General features: G+C 37.2%; 1 protein-coding gene across 5 annotated transcripts in view; it reads right to left on the reverse strand.

Annotated features, from left to right (window-relative positions):
• Positions 1-24873, reverse strand: part of LOC113011120 (guanine nucleotide exchange factor VAV3-like) — a 52112-nt gene extending 27239 nt beyond the window's left edge. For 3 of the 5 annotated variants that reach the window (XM_026150509.1, XM_026150508.1, XM_026150506.1), the window contains exons 1-15: positions 24546-24873; positions 21179-21295; positions 12983-13041; positions 12301-12366; positions 11652-11769; positions 10582-10674; positions 10149-10217; positions 9956-10059; positions 9492-9591; positions 9108-9203; positions 5029-5097; positions 4468-4554; positions 3401-3403; positions 3158-3243; positions 2539-2671 (exon numbers count right to left, since the gene is read on the reverse strand). In XM_026150509.1, the coding sequence (XP_026006294.1) occupies positions 2539-2671; positions 3158-3243; positions 3401-3403; positions 4468-4554; positions 5029-5097; positions 9108-9203; positions 9492-9591; positions 9956-10059; positions 10149-10217; positions 10582-10674; positions 11652-11769; positions 12301-12366; positions 12983-13041; positions 21179-21295; positions 24546-24749 (1404 nt within the window). In that variant the 5' untranslated portion in view covers positions 24750-24873. The remainder of the gene's footprint in view (positions 1-2538; positions 2672-3157; positions 3244-3400; positions 3404-4467; positions 4555-5028; positions 5098-9107; positions 9204-9491; positions 9592-9955; positions 10060-10148; positions 10218-10581; positions 10675-11651; positions 11770-12300; positions 12367-12982; positions 13042-21178; positions 21296-24545) is intronic. The other 2 variants (XM_026150507.1, XM_026150510.1) reach the window with 2 other exon arrangements.
• Positions 24874-25364: the final 491 nt, after the last annotated feature.

The raw sequence follows: 25364 nt of genomic DNA on the forward strand, positions 1-25364 counted from the left end.
TCTAGTGAGACCAGTGACACTTGAGTTGTAAGTTACACAAACCCATACAAAGTGGCAATGAAAAACTAAAGACTCATATTGCTGATAAGCTGCAGTGTGAGTTCAATCGATTCAGCTCCCAGTAGTTGCTTCTAAGTGAGGACGATGGGCAGGTCAGACTTTGAGAACTACCCCTTATCTCGCTTTAAAACTAGCTTGTGAAGCTGTTTCACTCAAAAACTACAAATACGTTGGAAATGTGTTGAGGACACTGTGTGCTCACAGTCGTTGGTGATTTCCCTGATCCATTTCTGCACCTACAGAAAATGTCTCTCTTTTCTTTTTTCTATTTTGCCTCTGCAATCAAAGACAACCATGTTTGCACTGTTATAACTATAGCTACATTTATCTATGATTGTACTGCATGTATGTGCCAGTGCAAGTACAAGTGCAATTTTTTTGTTTTCATGAAAAAGCAAAGTCACTTGAGCCAAATGCCCCCCCCTGTCAAAGTTGCCTGTCCAGTTCATGTGGTCTGTTGCCAAGCTTGCACATGCAAGGAAACCTCCTGCTGTGAAGTGACAGTGCTAACCACTGCAACCAGAAGTGCTACAGACACAGTGCTTCTAGTGTATGTGATAAGTCGATCAGGATTAGCTTCATATCTGCCATACAGACATAAGAGTGGTGCCTGTACTGCAGTATAGGGGAAATAAACCCATTCACCAAAATGCCAAATTCTTCCTTTATTGTTCCATCACACACGAGCCATGTCTAAAGAAAATAAGCACATTAAGAAATGGGTGCTATTCCTCGTCACCAGCATTTATGCCTTGTATCTGACCAAGACAACTAAGGGCTTACTGAATCATGGTAATCTCAAAATATCTAAAATACAGTCTGGGTTTAATTTTATTTAGCATCATTTTGAATCACCTTGTAATTTGTAATCTTGCCAATCACACATTTCTTTTAGTTCAAACAATGACATGACAAGATAGACAAAAAGAGGAAGACCACAGAGAAAGGTTTAGAGAAGCAGTGACAAGAGGACAAGCAGATTGTTGGTGTGACAGAAGAGAAGAAGATGATGAAGGTGGAGAAGAAAAAGACAAAGAATGACAAGGCAAAAAGAAATGCAGACACCACCCTTCTAACATAAAGCCATAACGCTTTTATCAGTCTCCACTGACGTCTTTGTGCCAAGATGGCTGCCACCAGCCTCACAGATCAGTGCATCAAGAGAGCAGCAGCAATAAGATTTTAACACGTGCTCTGCACAGAGAGTACTGAATGACTTAAGCTGTGTTAACATTGAGACAGAGCGTTCTTAGAGAAACTAGAAAGCTTCGGAAAGTCCTAAATTTCAGAACATAACTTCTAGGCCAGAAACCAGCCAGCTATACCAGATCTTGACCACATCTTCTGAATTTTAAACTGACAACTGTTTGCTTGTTGTCTTCAGAAGCATATTCAATTAATCAGCTATCCTCAAATGCATTTTTTTTTCAACCACTAGCTACTAAATAGCTCCACAGCAGCACTTTCAGTTTAAGTGCCTTGCCCATGGGTCCATTAAGGGACTTTTTAAATCATTTCCCAAACCTCTTGGCTTTTTCAAGTCTAATCTGCTTCAGCTGATTGTATCATATTTAATAACAGGAAAAGTGGTTGGGCTTTACCTGTCTGTGACTGGCTCTGAAAAGTCCTGAGAGTTTCTGAGTGTTAAATCATTGATAACCGTGAGGGTGCTCGGTGGTCACAGTGCTCAATGAAATCTACCAAAAAATGGGCTGTAGCTTTAAATGGCCTCGGAGGATTGCGCACATCCTTCACCTGATATTAATATCGCTGTCTTGTGTGTTCATGGGGGTAGGTACAGAGTATCTCTTTCTCTGACTATTAGCTTTTGGGTGCAAGTCTTGCGACAAAGAAATTCTTACACATGTGTCTGTGTCATTTTGTGCAGCATTAAATAAAGGTCGTATGTGATTGATGGAGCTTTAGGTTGAAAGCGGGATAAAAATGACGGGTAGAAATGTATCCGACCGTGTTAAGAATCATTAAGGGGTTTATGTCACTGCATGTTTCAGATGAGATTTTTAATTCAGAAATATTGAATAATCCTATCTAAAATATACCAATCACTGTCAAACGGAAAATAGACAATAGAGTAAATGAGGATGATAATAGAGTCTCTTTGAGAAAAACCACAGAGCCATTTCATTCTGGCAAGCTGTCACTTTCACATTAGCAATCAGCAGCAGAGTGAGAAGACACCATCTGTGGGCATACATCAACAAGACATCAACAAGTCCACTCCACTACAATACGGCCTGCAAATGTTCCCACAAGCCGAAAGATAGCATCGTGTGTAAACTGTATGCACCTTACGGGCTTCTACATCCGTGTTTGCCAAAAAACAAATAAACGCTACAGCCAAACTGAATGACAACATTCCTTAGTGTATTCATTAGCGTAATTTACAGACAGATAAAGATCCATTTCACAATAAAAGATGACACAATAAAAATACTAATATAGTACACCGTGTCTGACCTTTTTACCCTCTCTGTCAGGTGTGGGGTTGTTTGTGATCTTGAAGTAGTTGAGGTCGAGTATGTCTTTCATCTCATAGTTGTCTCCTCTTCGCTTGCAAACAATGACGGCCACATCAAATAAAAAGATGTGCCTATGAAATAAGAAGACAGAGTGTTACATTGCTTCATTATTAACATGAGTATATATGTCACGTACAGTTGTTGCAAAGTAGGTTTGTTTTTATTGTTGTTACTTTCTTGCCTTAGAGGTTAAGAAAGCTGACACCAGTATTTGGCTTAACTCTGAAGGTAAATATATCAGATACCACAGTTTTAGTCTGACGTTTTCTTGGATGCCTGAAAGTGTTTGTATCCCACAACTTTTGTTGTAGGGTAGGGTTCTTTTTTGTTGCCAACAAAACAAGAACCCTATGACCCCAAGTCAGTAAACTCAATATTGCTGATTCTTTCTTTCTTTTTTTTATTTACAAAAATGAAACCAACTTATTTTCACTCCAAATTCCACATTTTTCTGAAAATTTGAAAACCATTTCATTAAAATTAATTTAACATGCATGTGTTTCCTGTCTGCAATCCTAATTTTCCTTCCCAAACAATGAACTTGGAGGTACAACAACCTGTCCTGTTTCTTCTTGTCAACACTGGAGACTATGCGCACCTCTCCATCTCCCTTTGGCCGGCCGTAGGTGACTAGCGGCGTGTTCTGCAAACAAAACACGAAGGAGGTAAAAACGCTAGACTATACACTCTGGAGATCAAGCAACTCTTAAAATGTCAAGGTTCATCTTTCTCAAGGCTTGAAAAACATACAAGGATCATATCTGATTAATTCAACATTTTGATGCAGAACTGGCACCTACCAACTGGAATCCAAGCGAAAGTTGAATTTAAAGAGTTAAAAAGAAGAGAAAAATAAATGAAGATAGTTTGAGAAAGCAAAAGGTTTTAATCACACCTAACAGCTACTTCAGGAATGCAATATATATTCATAAAAGTACCTAAAAGTATACTAATATGAATCAAATCCCCATAAAATATTAACTTCTGCAAATAAATTTTCACATAATATTCACAATAAGACATCAGGTAGGTTTTTGGACATTCAATTGATTAGATCAGTTGATTCCTGCCACCTGATTCACTGATTAAAGTTCATTCATGTGCAATCAGGTCAAGACAAGGATGAGGGTCTTTGTAATCTGACAAGCTCTCTTGTCTCTGCTGCTGGGTTTCACGACTCTCTGTAACCTCCCTGTTTTTTCTTTGACCAGCTTCTCTCAACTACTGAAACCTTCAGAAATGTAAAAACATAATTTACATTTTAATGTCAGCGGTAATGCTGAACAATAATATAAATATATTTCAGTGGATGCAGCTAAATTGCATTAATTATCCATAATTATGCAGATTACTTTTAAATCATTCTTATCTAAAATGTTTTATTATCCCATCAGACATTTATTATGATTCTGTTTTTAATCACAGTTGAAAAATCTACAAAAAAAAAGAAAAGTTCTTCACATCTCGCACCTAAGAAGAATGACTGAAATATTTAGTAAGCTATTACCCAATACATTTTCTGTGGATAGTCATCACTGCAGCTCTAAATGGTATTATCTTTCTCTAAATCTCTGATATGGTTTAAGGCGGGATTTTTAAGACCTCAAAGATACATAAAATACACTTTTTGCCTCTATTATTAGCCGTATATAGTGGCATCTTTTATCATTGTGCATGTTTGAGCTGAATTCTGTTTCGTGGTGGATTCCCTTAGACTACATTAAATTTAGACAAAGACTGGACTTTTTAAGCACTTGCGAAAACTGAATGTCTTCTAAAAGAAAAAACATGTTGCAGTGATATTTTACACTCTTATGTGGTCAATCCTAACAGCTGCTGCTAATTGTTGAAAAAATCTTTATTTTACCAGGTTTTCAATAGACCTCTGGTACTGGTCGATCTCCCTTAGAGTCTCATTATCTCTCTTCACCTCGTTGACGTACTGAGCCAGGTCCTGACAATACAGACCCACACAGACACAAAAACACACATATTATGCTTTGTAAGTTCAGTCTGAAGGAATTTAAACATGTAAAACAAATCGTTTTGTAAAGATAGTATCATGTCTTTTGTGCTACATTTTGGGGGAAATCGCCCATTTAAAATATCTGCATGTTTCAGTGCTGAGAATTAGATGGGGAGACAAAGTGAATGACAATATTCTCCACACCTTTACTTTAAATGGATAAATGCGTGTTTGTATTGTAGTTTCTTTTTCTTGTTTGTTTCTTCAGTCAGAAAAGCCATCATGTCATGTTGTGTGTGTGTGTGTGTGTGTGTGTTTGAGTTTGCTTCCTATTTTTATTTAATAGGTATTGATAGCTGAATGGCACAGACCGTTTGGAATAATCTGCTGAATCAGCCTGCTTTTGCTAACAGTCTAAAATCACTATGATTACGTACCATTTACCATAAGCACTGCACTTACTTTCATGGCATCAAGAGCGATCTTCAGGTTGCTCTTGTCAGCAGCATCCTGAGTGTGTTTGACTAGCTCCTGTTAGAGAGGAAAAGAAAATAAGTGGCAGACTACATCCACTAACAGAACTACAATTGCATAGGCAAGCACATTTAGCATCACTACATGGATTGATTTTATATTAAGGATCACTTTTAAATTGTATGAAAGACAAGATTCATCCTATACCAAATGGGTCCCTTCATATTCAGAGGACAGCTGTTAAAACATCAGGATAGCATCAGGTAATTAGATAATTATACTCTGAAATCAAAATTAAATGAATGAAGAAAGAAAGGGAGGGTTTCTTTCTTCTGCTTTGTTTCATTTTCAGAGTATATGAAAAAAAAAGCTTCTCGGCAAAGGCTGGTTATGGGATTTATCAAAGTATAAATATCATTTGAAGCAAATGAAGTAAGTTTAATTCTCGTCCATGATCTTTCAGAATGAACAATTAGAAATACAATACTGTGCAAATGTCTTGAGTCGTTCCTCATTACTTTATATTTTACATGGAAAGTGGGATAGTGCAGTGATTCGCTGAAATGTGCAAATATTCATGGAAAGTATACAAAGCAAAACAGTTCTAATGAACATGAAATTTTATATTTGGTAAGATCAACTTTATTTTTCAACACAGCCTAAAATCTTGTGGGCAAGCTTCGGCTGCTGCTGCCTTTTGTTCCATTGTATATGAAGTTGAGTCCACACTGCTTCACTAATGTTGAGGTTTGGGCTCTGAGGAAGCCTATAACTGACAATGTTTGTGTGTTTTCGAATCCAGGTATGCTTTTACTGCATTGGTAGTGTGTTTGGGATCATTTTTATGCTGTTGCAGTTGCTTTTCAAATGGTATTGCGTAGGAGAGCAAATTCTGATGGTACTTTTCTCTGTTTATACTTTCATCAGTTTGACAAGACCCCAACACCATCCATCGCATTTGCCTCCACCAAGTTTTAAAGATGGCTGTAAACACTCACTGTTGCTGTCCCAGCGTCCTCCTTAGTGGAGATTTGAACCAAAATTTTCAATTTTGGATTCGTGACTCAATAAGACCTGCTGCCACTTACTGTCAGTCCAGTTTCAGTATGGCGCATAATTGATCTCAGTTTTTTTGTGCGGTTTCACATCCTCAAAAAACCTTCCGTGACAGACACTCTTCCACCGAGACCATTTTTGATGAGGCTTCAGTGAGCAGTAGATGGATGAACTGAAGAGTCAGCGGCATCTCTCAGGTGTTCTGTCAGGTCTTTGTTGACTGTCAGATACTTTTCAACGACTAAAAATACTTTTTATGCCTAAACCTTGGCATTTTGGGGAAATTCGGGAAGAAATTATGTGGTCTAAGGCGTTTGGAAAGAAAAGCGTCTAGACTTCCAAGAAGCTTCTTCAGTTCTAAGGTCAAATTTTGGAGAGTCCCAGACTTAAGCCCTGTGGGAGTGTTCCCCCAAGAGGGACAATGGCCCCCTAGTGATCCTCTAACCTAATCACACGAACCAAGGTGTAAAAACAGGTGTAGGTCACAATCAGCCAAGGTTTCGGGTGAACTCATTGTGAAACCTAGCCCCATGCTATCATGTGATTTCCTGAGGTCAGAAGGCCCAGGATGTGAGTGGGTGTTAAGGTGTCTGGGATCCTACACAGACAAGAAATTGCGTGCTTCTGCAACAAGCTGCAAGTAACAAAGTGCCTAAATACACTGTTTAAAATAGGTTCTTTGCTAAGTTGCCTGTTATGTGTAGACACAACATTGACTCATCTGATGAGTTGGCCAAGAAAAATAAATAAATAAATTTTTAAAATGGTCAGGTACAAGGACTGGATGCAAAATGAGTGAAAAAGCAGCCAATGTCCAAAGATAAATGAGGAAGGAAAATATAAAGACTTGAGGAGTGGCTCAAGACTTTTGCACACTATCTAAATATCAGTAATGTAAAGATAAAGATAATTAATTCCATAATATATTCATAAAATCCATTATATAGGTAAATTTGAAAGTGTACATCCATCCATCCATTCATTCGCTTCCACTTGTCCTCTTTCAGTGTCGCGGGGGAGGGGGAGCCTATCCCAGCTGTCTTAGGGCGAGAGGCAGGGTACACCCTGGACAGGTCACAAGTCTGTCACAGGTCGCAAGTCTAGCACATAGACACAGACAACTCTTCGCACTCACTCATAAAACAGTTTTAAATTTTAAAGTTCTTCTGTTCTTCAAGCTTGAAGTATAAAGATGAATACACGCATGGTTTTTCTCTTCCTAGATGCAATAAACAAAACTCATATGAATACACGGCACTGCTGACATTCAAATACTATTGAATGTCAGCAGTTAAAGTGCAGGAAGAAAAAGATGTCACACACACACACACACACACACACACACACACAGAAACATCTATTTCTTTAATCACATGGAAGTTACTGTTGTGAGCGCAACCTGCACAGGGGAATCAATCTGTTGATGAAACCTGTCCACAATCTCCCATGGAAGACGTTGGGTTCATTACCATCAAAACAACTGTTAAGCAATAAAGAAAACATGCAACAATTCTAGACCACAGTGAATTGTTTCCACAGCAAATAAGACTACGTACTTGAACAGAAAACGTGTTTGCTAGCATTGTGCTTCATTTTCTGCTGACATTTTATTTTTAATTCTAGACATATGCTGCTAGTTAAAAATACATGCCGCCGATACTCTGTTTGCTGTGTGTGTTTGATGTTCGTGGCAGAAAAACTGCGTTAGCAAGATTTAATCATTATTACAGCATTATGTATATTATATGTGCTTAATATTAAAAGTGGTAGAATGACTTTCAGTGTGACTAGCTCTGTGGTAACGTTACACAATAAGAGATTGACTATTGTTCAAACTGGTGTGTCTGCGCCGTGTATGGCACAATGCTCTTTCCTAACTGTGCTGTAACCTCTTTCACTTAATTTCCACCTCGCCACTTCTTTTCCCCTTTCATTCTTTTTTGTCCCTCCATCACACAGTTTCTCCTCAGGGGTGTCTGTGAACTCCCAGGATCAACACCATTCACCATGGAGGGCTTTACCTTCCACAACAATTTTTTTTAAAAGCTCTCTAGGCAAAGCCCTCATCTATCCTGCCAGCTGTAGTCTGACCTCTGATTCATACTGAGCTGGGGAGATGGTGTCATACAGTAAATCAGTATGCAGTGAAATCTGTGGGAATCTAACAAGCTTGAAGTCTGGAATCCAGTATGTGAATGAATACTTTATGTACAACCGTCCTGCAAAATGTGTAACAAATCTACATAAATTCTGAGAATGATTTAAAACAATCTTGGTTCAGTTAATTTTGGAGGAAAAAGGAGAATATATCAAAATGCACTAACATAATGAACTAAATAATAACCTAGACTTTTTTTGAGTGTGGATCTTCTGGGATATCAAAGGGAGAGAACAATGAATCAAATTTGTGGAGGATGTCGCCCTCAAGTGGTCACTGACATGCTACAAGGTAGTTGGAGCAACTAACATAAAGTTGACAAAAGCCCTTTTCGCTCTGAAGTGATTAAAACTTGCACCAAATGTAAAAAAATATTTTTAGTATTAAATAAACATCAAACTTTTTATGGATTTTTCTAGGGCACACATAGAAAAACCAAACAACATCTGGAAATTCTGGATGTTCGTTCCTCCCATAGCAACAAGTAACCGTGCAAGCACCCCAGCAAGAAGCTGGGTTGCAACTGACAACTATTTTTATGACCAGTTGATGAATGCTTTAGTATTTAAAATATTTGCAAATGATGAGAAAATTGGAACAACCCTATTTTTTTCAATTTGACATTTTTGCTTTCTTTTCTGGGATCAATCAACTAATTTTTCGCTACACATAAACATAAATTATTCCACTGAAATTGCTCAGTATAAATGTAGATGTATATAAAGTGATAAGTGAGTCATAGATATTAAAATAATACCAAATACTTGTTAACCCAAAGAAAAAGTGACAAAGCCACAAAGACTTTTCTGTCACATGTTATTTTTATGCTACTGCGTGAGTCAAACATCTCTACCTGCAAAAGGAGATGATACTTTAGGACTCTCTGCATTGGGACAACCAGCAGGTCCCTCAGTGTAAACTTCCCATTGTTGGCCCTTTTGGAGCACTCCTGGAACAAAAATGTAGTAACTGAACAGTACGACCTAGAATGCATCAAATACATTCACTTTAAGTGTCCTGTTGATGTAACTCTGACTGGCAGTAAGAATGACAACATATATATTTTAAATTCTAGTATCATTGTTGTTAAAGCTGAAGCAAAGGAAGCGCATAATGCATTATCTAAAGACGTGTAAGTGTAGTGAAAACAGTATACACTAGAGGTCACTGAAAGCTTGATCTGTATATCGGTGGTCATTGCATGTTATAGACAGGCCCGCTTCTTCTAATGTCTCACCTCCAGCTTCAGACGAACATCCTCCTTCTCTTTGCAAATGAGGTCTAAAACGGCGATGGCAATTTCCACTCGACTGCAGTATATTCCATAAATGAGCAATCTATAAAAATTCAATGGAAATGAGGTCATGATGAGTGGTGACTAGCAGGAAGGGACATTGGGTGTGCACGGAGGGCCACACATGTTGTTAAGGATCATTTCTCAAACAGCTGTATATACTCTGAACCTTTCTGAAACACACCTGTACAAAGTTTAAGGACTTAAAATGTGTGGGCTTAAAGAATGATTTTTACACAACACTGACAGCTTTAATATAAATTTTGCAGATAGCAATCAATGAAAATTAGATTACTACAAAAATCAGCACTTCTGTAGTTGCATATTTCCACAAGCGAAAGTTCAACTCAAATAACTGAGACTTTTCTTTTTTGTTACATGCAACATGTTCATAATTCCTCACATACCTCTCTTTGTAGCTGATAAAAATCTGGTAGAGATTTAAGGCATTTTTGTTTAAGATGGAATCCTGCACTTCAGCCATCAGGCTCTTGTGAAGTCTAACCAAGTCCTGCATCAGAGAAAGAAGCCGTCAGTATCTGAACAGAAAAGTGTATCTTTCAATTGTGTGTGGCAAGAGTGAGAACTAGCGTGACTTACTGGAATGTTTACAAAAACTTTGTCTATTTCAGAAGTAGAGAAGAATTTCTTCAGTGGGTTCAGGAAATACTGGAGACAGAAGCATTGAAAACCTAAATGAAACTGAATTCATCTCCTCTTCTTAGGCCATTTTACTTATTTACTGTACAGCTGGAAACTACAAACAGCGTGAAAGTGAATTTGTAAATAATTTATAACTCATACTGAAACCATTTACACACGTCACATAGGATGTTTGACAGCAAACAAATTAGGGAATTGGCAACTGGGGATTTCCCCAAAATTCCCCATAAAAACCCCAATATTGTGCTCCGTGTGTTGTATAAAATTATAACAATTACAGCATTTACTGTCACTGAGATTAGATTTAGCATTATGATGCAGTAAATCCATCATTTGTTAGTTCAAAAGAGGAAAAACAAGAGTTCAGTACCTTCTCAATTGACTCGAGGGTTTCCGTGTATTTCTCCTCTGTCTGTTTAATCTCTGTAAGGCAGCAGCTTCGGATATCAACCTCTGCTTGCTTCTAGAAAGACAGATATCTTAGAAACTGTTGCTTGAATGTTTAAAAGAAAAGAAAATCTTTTTGTTATTTCTATCTGCAGACAGGAAAGCAATGTTTTAACAGCCACCAAACACAGAGTAAGGTGCAGCAGGTGGCAAGTGAATAGATGAAGAGAACAGAATTAGGTCCCTTCAAACCAAAATTTACTAAAATACTTTTAAAACTATTAAGAAATCGGAAGAATCTGCCTTTGATATGCTTTAAATTTTAGGATTAATTAGGAGGATTTTTCAATTTGCAAGTATAACCCATATAAAATGTTTCAATAGTTAGATTTATTCTATTCTTTATTCTAAATAGTAGGACTTAAATAACAGACTAGTAAGGTATCTCACCTTATTTTATAATGTAATTTAGTCATTCATGTGTGTGTACATGTTTAGACATCTTTGTGAGGACAGAAAATTGTCATGCTTCTTTACTTGTGGGGCCCCACACTCACTTATGGGGACAAAATGCCCGTCCTCATGAGTTCGAAGGCATTTTTGAGGCTCAAAATGTGGTTTCAGTGTCAGGGTTACAATTAGGTTGTGGTTAGTACTTATGGTTAGCAGGTTAGTACTTTTTTTCACAGGACTTACAATCCCATGAAATTTTTCTACGTGACTCTATAGAGATTAAGGGCTGCAGAGGGACTACTATAACATATATGTCTCTTAACTCATTATATATTAGTATATGACTGGAACATTTTTTTACACTGTGGAAGTGTAAGTTATTTAAATTATGAGTCTTGCTCAGTAAAGATGTTGCAATGCTGAGTTTTAGAGGATTATCCTGCACCGGGTAAGAAGCTGCACTAAACTTTTAGTAATTAGGATTTTGTGGATTTTGTTTCCAACAACGCCCACCAACTATTCGACATGTGAGTTAAAGGTATTCAGTGTTTTGTGTGGTGTTTGAGGGGTGTGTGTGTGAGCGCTGACTAATTGTGGTACCAGTGGGGGAAGCTGCTCCGTTCTCATGAGGTCTTCATAGATCTCGCCACCAGCATAATCGTCTTCTAGGCCATAGACCGCTGCATACAAGTCATCTTCGTCCTCAGGAACATTCTCACTATGACATACACAAAAATAATAATAAACACCACTGAAATCTGCTGATTATCAGTTAATTTTTGCATTCACAAGAGATGCAAGAAGTAACCTTTGTTACACCGGTTGAGTAACTCAGCATTAAATAACAATCACTGCGTTTAACATTCAGGAATTATGTATTTCCAAAAGGAATGATTCACAGAAATGAAAATTCTGGAGATTATTAAAAGCCTTATTTGCTACGAGCGTAATGCAAAAATTGCTCTATACACCTGTGATTACTCTTCTCTGTCGATCAATCACATTGTCAGCAGCACCCATCCAGATCCCTGATGTGGGTGTGCAAGCACTCAGCAAAAACATGTAGAATTACTCATTCATTTCCTCTGACAGTAACATCGAAACGGAGCCAAGCCAGTTAACAAAACATGTGGGTGTCCAGACCCCAGGAGAGCATGGATGATGAGCAGAGCTGGTTCTGCTACTGAGTGAAATAATCACGTTCTATCAACACTAGTAATGGGCCCACAGAGAGAAGCTTCATACATACTCAATCATGTCTTCCAGATTGTTGTAAATGTCCTCGTTTTGTAGGCTCTCGTCCGTTGGAAATGGCCTGGAAGTGACAGTAAAGTAGTATAAGCTTCAGTATTTAACAGAATAAATGCTCCAGTCGGGGGGGAAAGCACTGCTGAGTAACTTAGGACAAGAAAATAACTTTTGATAAATCAGCATGTATTTAGATATCAAGAGCAGTCTAATAGAAAAAGATGGAAACTTATAAAACCAAGCGTACTTTGTTCAAAAGAGGAAGACTTGCAATTGTTTAAAATATATTTTACACTAAAAAATGATTAATGATCACTTGTTAGAACTGCTGAACTGATCGTTGAGATCAACAGTATCTATTCTTAACTACTTTGCAGCCTGTGCTTCATTTCTGTTTTTGACATATTGATTTTGTATACTTACTCAACAATTATATCTTGTCTTTTAATTTAATACCACTGCTGTTTGCACAGTCAAGTATAAATAGAAACATTTTTAATCATTAACTAAAACAGCTGTTAAAGATGGAAATTAGACATAGCTATAAATGTGCCTGCAGTGTGGGTAAGGTGAGAAGGAGGAGGAGATAAGATATAAGTGAAAGGAAAGTTCACATGGTTAGATGACCTTTTTTTCCTAGAAATAACACTTAGAAGCAATTTACTGAAAACTTGATGACTTACTTGAATCCTGCTTGCTGAGCAACTGTCGTGTGAGAAAGCTTGGACAGAGTGTCCATAACCTGGAGAAACAAAATGTGAAATTACATTTGTTGGTTTGGTATAGAGAGACAGAAAGAGAGGACTGACTGAAGAGAGAGATAGAGATATATATACATGTTTAATAATGCAAATATATGACACTTATTGTGATTCCCAGTTTCAGAATTAAATCGGATTCACTGAGTTAAGCTTTCAATTTAAGCTTTAATTATCATATGAAAGTCAGATTTAAAGCTCTGATAGATTTCCTGCTTAATAACAATACCAGCTTGCAGGGTTAACAAGCCAAATCGAAACAAATATGGGTGCTTCACATAATTAATTACTTTTATCCAAATGTTCCAGCGTGGAAACAAGATGTATCAGGGTCTAATCGCAAGCAACACTGTGTACTTCAACCAAGACAGAGGAGCTGTCACAAAAACATACAATTAAATAACTAGCCTTCTTTTACTAAATTATGTATGGATGTGTTCCCATAGCAACATAAAGGGGCAAAATGTAGCGTTTAAGAAAACACTGAGCCCATGCATTTCTTATATAACAAATATTAAGGACGAATGGGCAGTTGCCGGGTTATTCTGTGAAGGAAGACTCACACACTAAGCTGAATGCACAACTTGAGGGGTTTGTCCCAAAGAAAAAAAAATTGCCACTGTTTGGAAACATTTTTGGCTTTAGTAAAGAAAACAAACAAAAGGAAGACAACAAAAAATGGTTTCTGCTATCGAAGGTAATTCCACCATTTATTTATTTATGAACAAAGCAGGACAGCAATACCACAAAGGTAATACTACTAACCTGTTACAACACTTGGAGCACAATTTTAATAGCTGATTATATTTATAGTACAAACCTAGTGAACTATGAGTTTAGGTTATGTCGCCCTGGAGCTTACTCAGTCAATGTCTTGGGTGTGTCATTAATCACAATCTTTAATGAAGGAGCATTTTTGATGAGTTTTCCACTTGCAATTAATACGCATACAAATCTATCCCATCCCTAAAATCTATCTTTTGACATGAACGCAGCAAAGACCAACGCACAAACAAAAAGAAAGAGGCCACATGGAATTGCACAATAGATCATGTTATGACCATGTGAACAAACCTCACTTGCCCACAAGTAAAAGTTTACACTAAAACCACCAGTAAATAGCTGTAAGCCAAACTCACTGACCACTTTTAATGATGTAATGGTGTGAAGCACTGAGCATCATTTAAACGCCACATCTGTCCATCGCTTTATGTGTTTCTTGAACGCGACAGTGAGTTGTCTGCACTCAAATAGCCTACAGTTACCAGCTCTCAGTGCAATAGCGCATCTTTGGGAACTGCGGTGAAACAGAAAATTCACATTATGGATGTGCAGCTGACAAACGTGCAGCAACTCTGTGATGCTATCACGCCAAGGCTTTCCAAAATTTATGACGAATGTTGAACATGTCATCAAGAATTAAGGCAGTTCTTAAGATAAAGTCAGACCCCACCACGTACTAGCAAGGCAGTCGTTAACGTATACGTGGCAGTTACAACAGTTTCCTTCACCAAAATAAAAGTTAGCTTCATTCAATTAGATTTTTTTATTTCAATTCACACAATTATGTCGGGAAACTTCATTAAAGGTCCCTGTTAGTCAATATTAAGAAAGAAAACCCAGAGTGAAAAAGCACTTGGTGAGAACAGGTGGAAAAAGCTGCCTTGTGATAGGAATCAGTAAAATTATCAACTATTAGACTCTTCTATATGGCTGAAAGGAGAACAAACCCGCAAAAGTTAAGAAACGGGTCCCTACTAGTTAAACACCACATGATAGTAGCAAATGTGTCAGCGCATGACACATGACAGATACACACGACACAGACGCAGCTGTTCCGAGCTGTCAGATTCACTGTTTCTTTGATTTTCATTTCTTTCTCAATTCCATCTTCTGTGGTTGTTAAATTATCTCACATCATAAAGTGAGAATTTTTTGTAACAGTTTACTCTCTAATAGCAGTCTCTGTGCACAGAAGCATTGCGCAAACTACAAGTTATTCTTTGCCTATATTTAAAAAATTTTGTATTTATTTATTTACTTTATGTGTTTTAATGTGTATCGTGAATAAAATTCAAATTATGAATGCAAAGAGGGAAAGGCTGACAGTGACAGGGAGATGAATTCTCTGGAAGGAACGTTAAACTCACACCATGTGTTACACTTTGTAATGTTCCATAAAATAGTCAAATGTGTGTCAAATTAGTACAAATGTTGTTACACTGACACCTCAAACAGTGCGTATCTGTAAGGGTGTGTGCAGAATTGCATTAAATCACTTTTGAGTTATGTGTTAACTACAGAAATACATGATCACCCTGCACATGACAAGGACATAAATACAGGTAATTCGCAGCTTTTCATCCTTAACATAAAAATGTAAACTCCTAATAATATTAATGCATGTGCAACATTGTTATCAGAAAAGTATTTGTCATATTTACTCAGAAAAAGGATTGGAAACATCACTTTAAAAAAATCACTTAAAACTGTGTAATTATATTTTTTTAAGAGGACCTGTAAAGATCAGTTCATGGACACTGATCATTATTTCTTTCCGCTGAGGTACTTGATCATTATGAGATGATTAATTTCTTAAACTTGCTGTAGTTAGTGTCAATATATAGTCTTGCCAAAGCTTACAGTGCTGTCAGAAGTCTCTACAAGTGAAACATTGCAATGTAATGCAATGTCCCAATTACGACAGAAAAGTAAAATAAATACCAGTTATCTCATTCACATCATAGTTTCTCTCTATGATAAATTATCCAGTGACAAAGCTGCAAAGTTCGCAAAGTTACATTTTTGGATTTGCAGCTAAGATAGTTATTTGGGTTAGATATAGCACCCTTTGAATCTTGAGTTTATCTCCCCTTCCTGTGTGAATAAGTCCTGTGGCTTTGGCTAAACCCAGGTGTGCTTATGACTTGAAAAGAGGCCTGTTTGTAAAGTGTACCCAGCTTTAAAAGTGCAACATTGTGATGTTTGCAGCACTGGAAATGTTTTGTTTGTTTGTTTGTTTCCCCTGCATCACTGTTTGCACTTAAAAAAATTAGATGCCATAGTGCAGCATAACGTTCCACAATGCAAACAATTATATTGATCTCTGTGAAATTTCTTCGAAAATCTAAGACCACTGATGTAAATGTAACCCTGCTCCTGCACACTTTGTCCACATCATAGCTGGTTTACTTCTAGTGATAGTGATAGCTACTGAATACAAGATTGAAAATCTAAAGAAACATATTAAAGCCAAACTGTTTTTAGATGGATTCAGTGTAACTTGCACAAGAAAGGAGAAAGCTCTCTTGTGAATACATGAAATGAACAATCTAACACTGGTTTAAATCACATTCATTTAGTGAAGTGTAAATCCTTCTAGGCTGTCTTTTTTAAAAAACAAGTTGTTCTCACACCTGACATGTCTGAAAGCCATTTGGCTGAAGCTACATGTGAGTTGAGAAGCAAAGCCACAAGCTAAGCTGAAGACCAACCGCCTTGGTTAGTGTGGCCTATTTACGATGTCTATCGTAAATCCCCGGAGCACTGTGAAAAAGACAGAGAGCTGTAGCATCGGATAAGAAATCAAATGTTCATGTTTGCCACTCTGCAGGTGCAATGCAGTCACTTCTCTGTGAAACTTGTTCTAATTTTAGCAAGTACAAATAAATTCATCACACATTCTGCCCTGTGTTGTTTTTGAGTCCCCGAAATAAAATAGACGGTCCATCAAACTTCTGTAAATGCTCTCTTGTTTATGCAACTGCACAAAAGTAAAAAGATTGAAACTTCATAAAGGAGAAGCAACTTAGCAGTGAGGTGATTATTTGCCTCCTTACACTGGGTTTCAGTCCATTTCAGGATCCATTTAAAAAGTCTATTTCTTGTTTTTAAGACTTTCGATGGATTAGCACCACCTTCTATTATAGATCTTTTGAAAATCCACATACCAGAGATCTATGAGCCAAATGCTCTTGATATCTTCCTAGATCCAGGCTTGAAAGCAGAAGTAACAGAGCCTTTTCAGCAGGGCCCTCTAATCTTTGGAACAACCTGTTTTCACATAAGATCTGCCCAGTTTGAAACTTTTAAATCATTTAAAAACTCCTTTACACACACGCACACACACACACACACACACACACACACACACACACACACACACACACACATATATATGGAGAGAGAGAGAGAGAGGGGGGGAAGAGAGAGAGAATAAACTTTGACTTTACTTGACTAGTGCAGCTGACAATGATCATTTTTCATTATTATTAACACAGAAATAACGGCACTAAATATAAAGGTGAAACTTTACATGGTGTGATGGTACTAATGGACCATACAGTGATAATCTCTACATGACAGATTTTCAGTTTGGTTAAAGGAATAGATTGACATTTCAGGAAATACATATATTTGCAATAATCAAGGTTGGGCAAGAAGATTGATACCACTGTCTAGTTTGAATGCTAAATATTAGCATGACCCAGAAATAGGAACAGGCAGTGTGACCGTGTAGCTCTATCCAAAGGAAAAGCATGTTAAAAGACATGTTAATTTCATCGTTTTGGCAATATATATATGAAATTCATATTTCTTTTGTTTTGTGAAATTCTGTGCTGAGACAGACACCGAAGTTTAAAATGATAATTTTCCTGGTAGCAGACGGAGATTCTGATATTTCTTTCTACTTCTTTCTTTTATTTTCCAAGTTATTTGTTCAATATTTAACAGCAGAGAAACAAATACATTTTTTGGTATATTTGCAGATTATTCTGTGCAGAATTAACGTGTTACTTAATTAATTAATTAATTACTAATGGTCACTTTAATGGTCAATTTGTAAATATATTCAGTTGTTTAAATAATAATCAAGCTGTTCCCGTCTATCACACTGTACAAAATATACATTTTTTTTATTAGCTTCCCAAAACAAAATTAAAGTCCATCAACTTTCTGAGAATGCTCTGATATTTATTTAGCCACCCCAAGGATGATTCTACGAAGATACAGCCAGAAAGAGAATGTAGTGTCGTTAACACAAATTATAATCAGGAACACATTATTGTTGAGAGTTTTTTGAGGCTTTTGGTAATTGTCAGACTTTATGGGTTATGCAAATGTAACATTTCAGAAGGGGCTACTTTAGTTTTTACCAACACTAATGTGAGCTTTGCAGAGTTAAGCATCAAAGCACACATTTAAAACGGTATTTTCGCATTCTTCAGTGTGTGATGGTACCAACTGATCACACAGTGATAATCTGTGCATGAAGGTTGCATTTCGCAAGTTAAGGTAAGAAGACCGACAGCGCTCATATTTCTAAACGCTAAATATTAGCTTAGCGCAGAACAGTGAAACAGATCGCTTGATGTAACGTCCACCTACCTACACTTAATTAATTAAATTAATAAATGTTTTATTTGTTTTTTATTAAATGATGGGCCGATATGGACATTTAAGTTTAAAACAACAATTCCCCGACAAGAATTCCAGTTATCCATATGCTATCAGCGTATTTCTTTCATAACAAAAACCTGAATGGTTTAAATCGTTTTGTGTTTTTCACATTTTTATCACACAATTTTCAAAAAATTTGCAATTGCAAAATTGATGTTTTGCAACAGATAAACACTGAAAACTGATATCGCTGAATACGATCCTGTTCGCCGATATGCCGATACCACTCAACAACACTGACACTGGCCAGAAATGAGACTGTTAACACTTTATTTTCATTTCTACAAAGATTTGAATGTAAAATATATCTGTCAAAAAGCTCAAATAATAATGTTTAGAATGTATAATAATGTATAGATACAGCAGTTCTGGGGTAGGCAGGTAAGGAATACACCATGCATAAATACGTAACATGATAATTATTTATAGTGGTAGGGAATTTTACTGACGTCTTTCGATGTTTTTAGCTTAAGCCAAACTAACAGGTTGCTAATAATATGATTATATTTTATGTGCTGACATGTGTTATCAATGTTCTTATCTTACTCTCAGGAAGAAAGTGTGAAGTTATTTCCCAAAAAGAAAAACTGCATGAACTTCGCACAAAAATAATGTTGTTTTGTGAAAATATTAATAGTAGTTTATACTGAAGGAAGAAATAAACACAATTCTTGCCCCTCTGCTTTATCTCTCTAGCCTTCAGCCTTCTACGTGCAGTCAGTTTGACTCCCTGCAGTGAAGCCTGTAGTAACTCAGCTGAGAAATGTAGGTTACAGAGCTCTCATTAGATATTCAGTGGACTAATACTCAGTCCACAGGCAGAGCTGGCACAACTCGACCCCAAGTGGATTACACTGGTTGAGATTTGAGATGTTCCTTTTTTGGATTTTTCTGTAAAAAAAAGAAGAGATTGAGCATTTCTTCTTTAGACATACAGCCCTTCATGGAGCCAATCCAACCCAACTGCTTAACCTACAGTCACCCGTATTTCTAACTACCAATAAAAAAAAGCAATGATCTGGTGCAATCTTTATCCTCCAGAGGCTTGTTTGTTTGATGGACAACCCTTGAACATGGCTGAGATTATGCAGCCCGGCTTGGATGTAGTGTACATATTTGCAAGCCCTACCTCCCCTGTGGGATTATCAGCAGCCAGATTAACTAGAAGCTTCTTTAGAGCACAAAACACTGAACTGAAAGAAAAGAGAGCCTGAATGAGAAATTACACACACAGCTTGGTATGCACTCTCATAGTTCACGTATAACCACTTCCATTCTACAGAGGGAGGTGAATTCACTATTGCAATCATATATAGTATGCCTAAGTTATGATGTATATAAGATATATGGTATTACTTTACCAAACTAAACTCATGAGATACCGTATACATTATTTAGACACGATAAGCATTCAGGCAAAACAACTAAATGTAAAAGAAATGTAAAAAGAGACAAACAAGCCTATTTAAGCTTCAATAGACTGGCGAACTGGCCCAGGTCTGCCCTGCCTCTTGCCCCATGTCATGTCAAATAGGCTCCGGCCTTTCTGGAACAGTGAAATGGATAATGAGTTAAGAAAACGCATGGATGGATAGCACAATCTTATGTACTTCAGAGGTAAAAAAAAAAAACTCAGATAAAATACATTCAGCATAGATTAATACATATGCTCCAATAGTTTTATTTTAAAAAAAACAACTATAATTTTCTTCAAGCCTCTCAGTGCTTAGACAACTCATAATGCCCCCAGGTAAAATGGTGTACTTAAATAGGGAAATGTGGGAATAAGGCTCCTCAGAGTAAGTGTGCTTTCCGTGGCGAAGTTAAATTAGGCTCCTGTGCTTTAAGCGACAGTCCGCTGAGTGGCTGCACAGAGCGCACTACAAACCCACTGACCTGGTAACGCTGTGTACACACACTGAAAACAGGTCCCACAATAACACAGCAATAAAAAGAAGTCAGCCAATCCCTTCAAAAAGCTAGGGTAGGCAAACAGCGAACGCTTTCAGACTCACACACAGAGAAGAAGCACACGTACACTATGCTTCCATCATACCTCAGACTTGTATTTTAAAGAGTTGGCAGGATTTATAGATCAATTAGGACAGAAAAACAGAGCAGGTGTGGCATCACTTACACCAAAAGTCAGCTACGAAGACAATAATGCAGTGAAACATCACAAGCGTATTGCTTGTTTTGAAAACGTTATCATCTGTTCAAGCTGTTTTGTAAAACACTGGAAAAATTATTTTGTCAATTAATTGTTCTTTGACTCTTTCTTTAAAAAAAGAGATCCGTTACAGAAAATTCTCTTTTTAGACTTTTTACATAATGATTTTCTTTTTTTAGATGGATAATGTCTAAGTTTGGACAAAATCTATCATAACACTTACTCTGAACTATTACTTATGTCTAATATCTGAGCAATGGAGAAAAACTGTAAACTGGTTAACTGAGACAGACAATCTGCACAGTTATTATTACCAGTTCAAATGTAATAGTGCTGTGACATGTAATGTATTCACTCAAACTAATTTACAGACTTTTATAAATGATTCTAATAACTGTATGAAAGGCGAGAAGAATGTCATGATACATGAAATTACTGGGCTGTTTCATAGTGCAATGTTAGAAAATCATAATGACAGAAATGGGTGCTACCTTTCCAAAGTCTCGGACATCGAAGAGATCAAAGGCTTCAAATAAGTCACTCTTCTTCATCCCAAACACATCACAGCAAGAGGCCAGAAATGTCCGGATGTTTTTCAAGCACAGGAACTGCAAAGGGCAGAAACAGACTGTTATATAACATAAAAAGTTGTATGTAGATAGATTTCATTTTACATTGTTTACATTTTTTGTAACTAGTTTTTGTTTAAATACATATGTGAAAACATAAAAAGTTGTTTTTAAGGTTATCTCAACCCGAACTCAGTACAAATTACAGGTTTCAAGAGGGTTTTATCTCCACAAGATTTTTAACACTCATCATAGCGAAAAACTAACTCCAAAGTACAGTAATCTGACTTTTTTTTAAATAAACAATTTTACTTGGAATTATTTTGAAGAAACGGATCTTATGTTCCGAAACTGCTGACAGCACTGTTTGCGTTTTTTCCTAGAATAACAGTCGTGCTGTTTCTGAAAATACCTGTCGCTGTTGAATTAGTTACGTGGGATCTCATTTAATCTAGAGCTAGCAGACAAAAATTAAGTCAAATAAAAACTAAACTACCAACATGAGTAGATACCACAGTAACATTAAAAGTGTACTTTCCGTTGTTTGGAAAATAAAAACAAAGTCTTTAACCTCCTTTGTAATGTAAATCAAGTTTAATTTACAGCATAATTTAAAGCACCAAGAATTTAAAGTCCCTTTTCTAAACATAAAAGTAAACTACAGCCCCTACAAACTGAAAATGAAAAATGAAAGTTTTATACTGTGAAATGAAACCACCAACTATGTTCTCTGTTGGTGTCACTTCCTATTAGGATCTTTGTGTTAGTGGGAAGACAGCAGCCAACAGGAACATTGGACATAAAGTTATGGTTTAGAATTCAAGATACTCGTCTTTGTCTAGTTTGAGCCACTTCAGTTAAAAAGAAAACGTATACAGCACTGTTAGATCGCCTCAGTTCATTTTTCCTGTCAAACACATTGCTGAGAAATGGCTGATTTAGAAACTGAATATTTAATAACTTAAGCAGTAAGTAAGGGAATTCTTGAGAACAGATAGGCTTCTTTTTATCACATCAGCTCATCATGGAGACGCCTGTAATCACTCCGCCGCCCCCAGGGGCCCTGTTTGTCTACGGAGGAAGTGCAAGAACATGATGGCTTTGCACCACCAACAGCCTCATGCTTTTGAACACAGTCACAGCCCTGGTGCACATTCTTTTATTCACATTTAGAGTAACACCCAGAATCTCTGGCTCCACGATAATAAAAATACTTTTTTAAACACCTTTTAAGTTTATTATTTTTCATTTTTCATTTTCAGTTAATAGTGGCCTGTTTGTGATTTGTTTAGCTAAGTTTACTTCCTGTTATATTTAAACTAGACTACTTTAAAAAGCTTTTACTTTGTATAACTTTGGAAGCAAATAAGAGAGGCAGTGGGTATTTGCGTATCCAATGCGTATTTGTTCATATTTGTTCATGACTGACATAGTCAAAATGGTTATGTGAATTGTTATTTGAATTTGTACCAAAACTCAGCATACAACACGGGTCTTGGGTGTAACCTTTCATCAGTGTACACTTTAGTCGTGTTCACCAGTGCCCTTGTTTCTTTTTTCGAAGATAGCCCATCAGTAGATGAGAATGAAAGAGCCATTTAAAATATGGAGCCCACTGACACACATGCCTTTTGCAACCATTGCCAAGTGGCCTACAGCTACAGGCTATGTCCATCCATTGTTTGGCCTGTTATGCCCTGGGTTTGCTTTAACTCTCTTTTAAAAAATATTAAAGAAAAGCACATAGGCACTGGTGAAGCAGATAGTGCAAAGCATAGCACATGTGCATAGTACAGTTTGTGAGACAGAGCCCAATCACTCATGCAGATCTATCACTACAAAAAAAATATCATCATGATGATCATATCATGGTGACAGCTCATTTCAACCAAACTGTATATAATTTGCTTTTAGTGCCTAACTATTTGATGTCAGCTAACAAATCATAAAATGTATTTATGTTCTTGTGTGTGTGTGTGTGTGTGTGTGTGTGTGTGTGTGTGTGTGTGTGTGTGTGTGTGTGTGTGTGTGTGTGTGTGTGTGTGTGTGTGTGCATCAAGTCACTGTCCTTTTATGGTGTATTATTAACGGTTTCTTTGACTTTAATCGTTCATTACTCTTTCAACTAGATGCAGAAAGATCTAATCACCTGCCTGAGTCTGCTGCTGAACAGGAAGTGCTGCTGTTACAGTAACGTAGGAGCACAGAAAACGTATAAATATATTGGTAACCACGGCAGGCTTTATTTATGTTTGTAGGCACACCTGCAAATACATATATTACACCAAGGAAGATGCTTTTAATTTAAAACATTAAATTGTTATGTTTTGTTTTATTTTATTTAACTGGCCAAGACAGTAATGCAAGAGATTTAAATAAAAATTTGCTTAAAATTGGCTTATTACACATGTCATATGCCATCAAACCAAACGGCAAGCCACTGCACAAAATGTAGTTTCCCAACTAATGGGTGGATCAAAGGCAGGATTTTATCAGATGTCTCCAGAGCCTTCAGCTCCTGAAGGGTTACTGCATGAGCAAGGAGAAGTCTATTTGGACGATTTCTTAGTGTTTCCCAAACCAGACAAGTTTCACACAAGCTAAAGAACTTTCTCTCCTATCCAGAAAAAAACAAAGATCAAGACACCAGAACAGCACACGGAAAGTGAAACATCATCTTCACAATAAAAGAAAAGGGTGAAGATATCTGTCAGAGGCCACTCCACGGCTTTAGTGAAACTTATCTGTTGGACCCAAAGCCAAATAAGACAGGACACAAATAAAACGGTGTGTAACAGATGGAAATAATCTAAAGCTCGCCTTAAGCTGCAAATCCTTAGAATTTGCGGTTTTATTTTGAAAATATGGAATAACTTATAGGGAAAATCTCACCTAAGTCTAACCTTTAATAAAACTGGAACAGGCTTCTGTACCCTAATTACTGTAGCTCCTTGCAGGCAGAACAACAAAATATAAAACGCTCTAATATAGCTTCCACCATTTCTCTTCCATGTATTTAGGAACCTTATTTAAAATTGCTACAGCTTGATCTTCTTAATAAGGAGCTGCAAATATGTCTTTGTCCACTTTCACAAATTTTTGATTAGGCGTCCTCTTTCACCAGCGGAACTACTTTGGTTCTTTACCAGTGGTTATTGGGCTAATAAACTGACTTTTCCTGGACACCACTATAGGTTTAGCTTATGGCATGTTAGTGAACGCATGAATTTGATTTCACAATATTTTTTACAAGTAATTCGTAAAGTAGCGCATAAAATGATGGATGTACCTGTGACATTTGTGGCCTGAGATTGATCTCCTTTAGGTTGATAGTGTGGGGTCTTAGGTTGTTGAGTAGCTGGCACAGCAGCACCCCGTCCCGCAGGGTTTGCGCCAGGTCGAACACCTGCGCCGTGTCCGCAGTTACCCGGTGGTTCGCAGGCAGCACGTTGCAGCTGATCAGCCACATCGCACATTGCCTCCAATACTCCATGTTGGCGAAGAGCGGAATAAACCGCAGGCCAATGTTAAATTTAAAAACTTTGTCCGCTTATGAAGTCTGTGCACGGCATGGGGAAGAAGCTGCGTCCTGAGCCATCCTCATGTCTCTTCAAACTCCAGCATCGCCTCTGGAGGACAGACGAGCCGCTACAACTTATGAAAGCTGCACAGATGGGGGTGGCTGTTCTGAAACCCCCTGTGTTTGAGTGAACTTCCTCTTCCTTATTTTGTAATCTTTCCGTTCCTAAGCGTCTTATTTTGCTTGTTTGTTTGTTTGTTTTCTTAGTTATGTCCCCTTATTTATGAAAAGAGTCATGTGCAGAATTTTACGAAAAAAAGCTGTGGAAAATCAGGTCTTTGTAAGGCGTCTGTGCTTTTAACACATGAGCAATTGTTTAATCATACGTCTGTGCAGAAATGTTCTCCTGTTCGCCACATCTTTGTGAAAGAACATTGATTCACCTTTTTTTAAAACTTTAATTTCTCTACTAAAGTTGCAGGCAACGGATAAAAATATTCTTATTTACTCATAGATTTGCTGGTTTCTTTGTATTTGAGGAACTGTCAGTGATCATTCGCATGTTTCAATTAGAGCAAGGGGCAAATC

This window comes from Astatotilapia calliptera, chromosome 18 (assembly GCF_900246225.1).
Source record: "Astatotilapia calliptera chromosome 18, fAstCal1.2, whole genome shotgun sequence".
NCBI classification, from domain to species: domain Eukaryota; kingdom Metazoa; phylum Chordata; class Actinopteri; order Cichliformes; family Cichlidae; genus Astatotilapia; species Astatotilapia calliptera.